This window comes from Beta vulgaris, chromosome 3, assembly GCF_026745355.1.
Source record: "Beta vulgaris subsp. vulgaris cultivar EL10 chromosome 3, EL10.2, whole genome shotgun sequence".
NCBI lineage: Eukaryota > Viridiplantae > Streptophyta > Magnoliopsida > Caryophyllales > Amaranthaceae > Beta > Beta vulgaris.
This window is the reverse complement of record NC_079204.1, coordinates 16057691-16064159: the sequence shown is the minus strand read 5'-3', so window position 1 is coordinate 16064159 and position 6469 is coordinate 16057691. Positions and strand designations below refer to the sequence as shown.

The window sequence follows — 6469 nt, the reverse complement described above, 5'->3', positions numbered from 1 at the left end:
CCCCTTGGTCCTGAGGTCAGGAGTTCGATCCTTACCCTCAGCATTATGCTGAGGTATTTCCTTAGCATGTTATACCAGCCAATATGTTGATGTTTCCTACAGGCTAGTAGTCTGGTAGAGATTAGACCTTGGCTGACTTAATTTCCTAATCAATATATATATATATATATATATATATATATATGACACATCCGATAATATGAAAGATGCAACAACTACAACAAAAGAAAAATGGTGCAAAACCAAATTGCTATAATGAGAAACCAAACAACTCTCTTCTTTCTTCTTCTCTTTGTATTCATCTCTTTGTCATCTGTATTTTCAACCAGAGTTTCTCTTACAAAGGGTTCTTCTTTAACTGTAAGAGATGCTTCAAACACAGATGATTTTCTCACTTCCCCTGACAACACTTTCACCTGTGGATTTTACAGTCTTGGAACCAATGCTTATTGGTTCTCAATCTGGTTCACGAATTCGAGTGAAAGAACTGTTGTTTGGACAGCCAACCGAGACAACCCCGTTAATCGACGTGGTTCACGACTAACTCTAAGAAACAATGGTGTGATGGTGTTAACAGACTTTGATGGCTCAACAGCTTGGGAAACAAATACTACAATATCAGATGTTGATAGAGCTGAGCTTCTCGACACAGGAAACCTTGTTATAAGGGATTATGGTGGTAATATTCTTTGGCAAAGCTTTGATTTTCCTACTGATACTTTGCTTCCTCAACAACTGTTTACAAAGGGTAAAACATTGGTGTCTAGGATTGGTCCACAGATATTTGGTTCTGGTTCTTTTGTTTTCTTTTTTGATAGTGATAATCTTCTTAAATTAATATATGATGGACCTGAAATATCCAGCCTTTATTGGCCTAATATTGGTCGGAGTATATTTGAGAATGGTAGAACTAGTTATAATAGTAGTAGGATAGCAGTACTTGATGATATGGGCACTTTTTCTTCAAGTGATCAGCTACAATTCAGTGCTTCGGATTCAGATATTAGTAGTCATGTAAGGATTAGAAGACGGTTAACTTTGGATTATGATGGAGTTGCGCGAGTTTCTAGCTTGAATGAGTCGTCTGGATTTTGGAATGTAACATGGCAAGCGGTTGCAAAACCATGTGAAATCCATGGTGTTTGTGGTAGAAATGGTATTTGTGCTTATACACCAGAACCCAGATGTAGTTGTCCACCTAACTATGAACCCACTAATATAAGTGATTGGAGTCAAGGCTGCAAGCCGATATTCCAGAGGAGCTGCTCAGACTCGGAGTTTGTTGAGCTTTCCCATGTTGATTACTATGGATTTGATCTCAATTTCAGCCGACCTATTTCTTATGAAGATTGTAGGCAACTTTGCTTGGGAGATTGCCGTTGTCAGGGATTCAGCTATAGACTTACTGGTGAAGCTGTGTGTTTCACAAAAAGTGCCCTTTTTAATGGATTCAGGTCTGTTGATTTCCCAGGTAGCATATATCTTCGAGTGCCAAGAAGTAGTGCACAGACGTTGCGTCCTATACTCAATGTGTCTCGTCTCGATTGTGGGATCAATGGGCAAGGTAAAGCAGTTGTATTGCCCAACACATATGATACCACGAATCAAAGGTTCAACTGGGTTTATCTGTACTCGTTTGCTTCAGCCATTGGTGTACTTGAAGTGGTCGTTTTAGTAGCAGGTTGGTGGTTTCTTTTCAGGAAGCATGGTCTTTCATCTTCAATGGAAGATGGATACCGTGCAATTTCTAATCAGTTTAGGAGCTTTAGCTACAACGAGCTCAGGAGTGCAACGGGGAAATTCAAGGAAGTTGCCGGACAGGGAGGCTTTGGTTCTGTTTACAAGGGTGTTCTGACAGATGAAAGAGTGGTTGCTGTGAAGAAATTAGGAGATGTAGTACAAGGAGAGGAAGAATTTTGGGCAGAAGTGAGTACAATAGGCAAAATCAACCATATGAATTTAGCAAGAATGTGGGGTTATTGTTCCGAAAGAAAGCACAAACTATTGGTCTACGAGTATGTGGAAAACGGATCTTTAGACAAACACCTGTTCTTGAACAAGACCTTCCTTGGCTGGAAAGAAAGATTCAAAGTTGCAATGGGAACGGCGAAGGGCTTAGCTTACCTTCACCACGAGTGTCTAGAATGGGTTATTCATTGTGATGTTAAGCCTGAGAATATACTCTTGGATGGGGATTTTGAGCCTAAGATATCCGATTTTGGCCTCGCAAAGTTATGTCAAAGAGGGTATCATGGTTCATCAGAGTTGAGCAGGATCAGAGGCACAAAAGGTTATATGGCTCCTGAATGGGCCATGAATCTTCCCATTACTGCAAAGGTTGATGTCTACGGTTATGGCGTCATGATTCTAGAGATCGTGAAGGGAATTCGCCTATCGAGTTGGGTGGTGGGTGATAGTCATGGCGTCGAGGAAGTACCTGGACTAATAAAATTTGTGAGAATGGCTAAAGAGAAAATGCAAAATGGAGAAGATTCATGGGTAGAAGACTTGGCAGACCCAAGATTGGAAGGAAAGTTCGACAGGAATCAAGCTGCTATGATGATCAAAGTTGGACTTTCGTGTGTGGAGGATGATAGAAGAAAAAGGCCAACCATGGAATCAGTTGTGCAAGTTCTTGCAGAATGTGAAGAAGAACTACCATTGCACATATCGGACACTACGTAACTCCACATCCTCTTTGTGTACCAAATTATTTTCAGACTTTGAATTGTTCAACTTTTAATTAACCTGTATATAAGTTTTGGGTTGTGAGTATTTTTCCTAACTTTTGTTCGACAGAAATAATGTTAAAGCTATGACGATTATTGATTGATGTAAGAGTTCTTGTGTGGAGGGTGATAGAAATATAAGGCTAAACAGGGAATCAGTTGTGTAAGTTATTGCAGATTGTAAAAAGATACTATTGTACATTCGCGACCCTACAAAGCGTGGATTATGCACTAGGGTGCACAATGCTCATTGTGCACCCAAAAAGAACATACCATTTATATAAAAGAACACGAGTTTTATTCAACAACTTTTCTACTTTAAAAAAGAACACACGACTAAGATTAAAGAACGTGGAAATATGTATTTATAAAAGAACATAAGTTATAATGAAAAAAACATATAGTAAATGAACATGTACGCTTAAGGTAAAAGAACATGTACCTTTTAAATATAAATTTGAAAAAGGAATATTTAGTTGCAAAATTTAAGGAAACAAATAACAACAATTTTTTGAAATTATAGACTCTAAAAATGATAAAACGACGTAGTTTAGAAGAGGGTATACCATGCTCTACGTGCACTTGGGTGCATGTACTTATTTGCGGCGACCCTACGTGACTCAATTCCTCTTGGTATACCATTTATAATGGTGGTGCAAAAAATTAATACCTTTTGGTTTGGGGTGAGAGAGGCTCTAACTCTCGACCTCAGGATCACTCAACTAAGCTATGAGACCTACGCCGCTAGCCAACTGCGCCACCACCCCGTTCGATGAAGTTCCAAGTCTTCCTAAGAAGTATTTACTATGTTACTGTTTCTAAATAGATGTATCATATTAACTTGATATATTTGCCAATATACATTTTTAAAAGATATTGTTTTGAAAATATACATTGAGATCAAACCAACAAGAACTAAAATTTTATAAATTTATAAATTAGTTATTAAAGATGGTTAAAGTAATTATGATGCATATATTAAGAAACGGATGAAGTATATAGTAATATGTTTATAAAGACTAAATTTATTCCATTCAGATTAGCACCCGAATATTATATTTAGATGAGATATAGTATCCGTGATTAACTTCCAAAAATCAAATATTTTTAAAAATATACAAAAAGGCACACACAAAAAAAAAAAAAAAAAGACACATGGATACGAGACTCAAAAAAGACTTTTCGACTAAGCTAGCTAATTTAGGGATGTAATTGCGCAAATGACATGAGACAGTATACAGATCCACTTGAGATCGACTTGGTCAAAATTCGAGTTGGTTATAGTTCGATTCGTCAAAGCTCTAATTAACTCAAGCTCAACTCGAACAAATTAGTCGAGCTATTTAAACTCAAACTCAATTAACGTCATTTACACCCTTAGCTAATATCACAATATGAAGAAAAAAAACAGAGAAAGTTCTCGAGTTATCCCGAGTTTTGACGTATTTCTCAAATTACCCATCTCATTCAAAAAATTTCTCATATACCCTCGAAGTTTAACTTTTTTCTCAAAATATTCTTACTATTGAGAGAATCCTAACACCGTTAAATATTTCCATTTAGGGTTCTAATGTTTCTCTGTTTCTCCTCAATTTTCTCTTTTTGCTCCTACTTAGGTCCATTAATTACTTACTGACAATATTTTAAAGCTAAACCTTTTCTCTCTTCCCACCTCCATGCCTTTCTCTCTCATCCCCATTTCAATCTTCATCTTCATGTCTATATTCTGAACTTCTAAAAACTAAAACAGTGATGTTATACAACACGCCAGTCATATTCAATTCCCTGGATAAGTCAACCGAGCCAAAACTAGAATTAATCAACGCAGTATCATCCAATTCAATTCATTTTGCGTTATTGTCTAAATTAATAGAATTCCCACCATGCGTTTGTTGCTTCATCTGATTTTTTTTTTTGACATGAAACAAATGTACAGAGCAAATCAAACTAAATGTAATCTATGCTTTCTACATCTTTGAGCGATTTGACTGTTTCTCACAGTAATATGTTTTTTTTTATATGATATGATTTTTCATGTATATGATATGATTTCATGCACACATGATACTAAGCATTACTACACATTTTGCAACTTACTAAACATTAACAGAATGATTAAACACTACTACGGTCATTCATTACTAGCTAAACATTCCGGCGATTGCTAATGTTTATGATCGTTTACATGACTTCACTAAAACATTATTATGAGAATTACTGAACACTACTACGATCAATCATCTATACTAATATATTAAAAGGCGTTCATAAGAACGTCTATGTGCCATGTGGCACTCTCCGCAGTCTCCTCTAAGATTCTAATTCATATGCTCTATTTTCATGTCAAACAACCTCTCAAATAAAAAAGGAAAAGTGATAGCTTAACCATTGATCCAACATAACGTCATTGATTAATATTTCAAAATAAAATATAATAAGGTCTTGTAATTATATCTCATTAGACTATACAAGTAGTTAGATACCTAACACATTAATGGTAATGATAATAGACTATATATTGGGGTCAATTTTTTTCCCTGCAAGACAAAAATTAAAGAAAAGAAACAACCCGGAGCATCGTCCGGGGACCGGGGCACTCACTAGTTAGTAACTAAATAATAGGGTCGTTGCTAATCTATATGATCGTTTACATTACTAACTAAACGTTATGAGTATTATTAAACAAAAGAACGATCATTCACTACTAACTAAACATTAGGGCCATTGTCAATATTAATGATCGTTTACATGACTTACTAAACATTACAAGAATTACTAAACACTACTACAATCAATCATTACTAACTAAACATTTGGGCCACTGCTAATATTAATGAATTACTAAACATTACGAGAATCAGTAAACACTTTCGTCTTTCCCGATCATTCATTAGTAACTAAACATTGGGACCATTGACAATGTTAATGATCATTTACATGACTTACTTAACATTATGAGAAGAGTTCGTATTGTGTCGGACTCGTCCGACATAATCAGCCCGTCGGACCACTTCATTTGAGTTTCAGGTAGTCTTCATTTTTTTTCAGGTAGTCTTCATTTTTTTTCAGTTAGTCCATTATTTCTTTCAGTTGGCCCATTATTTCTTTCAGTTGGTCCATTTTTTGTTTCAGTTGGTCCATTATTTGTTTCAGTTGGTATACATATTACGAAACAAAGTCCAACTGAAACAAAACAAAGTCCAACTGAAACAAAACAAAGTCCAACTGAAACAAACCAAAATCCAACTGAAAATGGAAAATAGTCCAACTGAAAATGGAAAATACCAACTGAAAGAATAAATGGGAAGAAGATGCCAAAGAAGATCTGATTTTCTGGCGTGGCTCTAGTCTTCTTTTCTCCTCTTTGATGTACTGGGTTAGAGTTTTTTCTGTGGGCTCTGATATGAATGATAGAGGTATAGAGTACTGATTGTAATTTTGTAATTGGTAATGTACTATGAACTATTCTAACCCAGCAATGAGAAGAGATCTTGAAATTAGACCTGGCAATCGGACCAATCGGATAGGATTCGGACCGGACCAATTCAGATCGGACCGTTTTCGGATCAAGTTACATTCGAACTGGGATCAGACCGGATCGGACCGTTTCGGATTGGGTCATCGTTCGGACTATTATTTCGGATCGGAATCGGACCGGACCAATTCAGATCAGGTCGTTTTCGGATCAAGTTACATTCGGACCAGGATCGGACCGGATCGGATCGTTCCGGATTGGGTCA

The 6469-nt window shown here is 36.5% G+C and overlaps 1 protein-coding gene across 1 annotated transcript; it reads left to right on the top strand.

Moving 5' to 3' along the window:
- The first annotated feature begins 215 nt into the window (after nt 1-215).
- Nucleotides 216-2838, top strand: LOC104889102 (putative receptor protein kinase ZmPK1). Its single transcript, XM_010674246.3, has one exon. It carries the CDS (start codon nt 232-234, stop codon nt 2683-2685), a length of 2454 nt encoding a protein of 817 aa, XP_010672548.2. The 5' UTR covers nt 216-231; the 3' UTR covers nt 2686-2838.
- Nucleotides 2839-6469: the final 3631 nt, after the last annotated feature.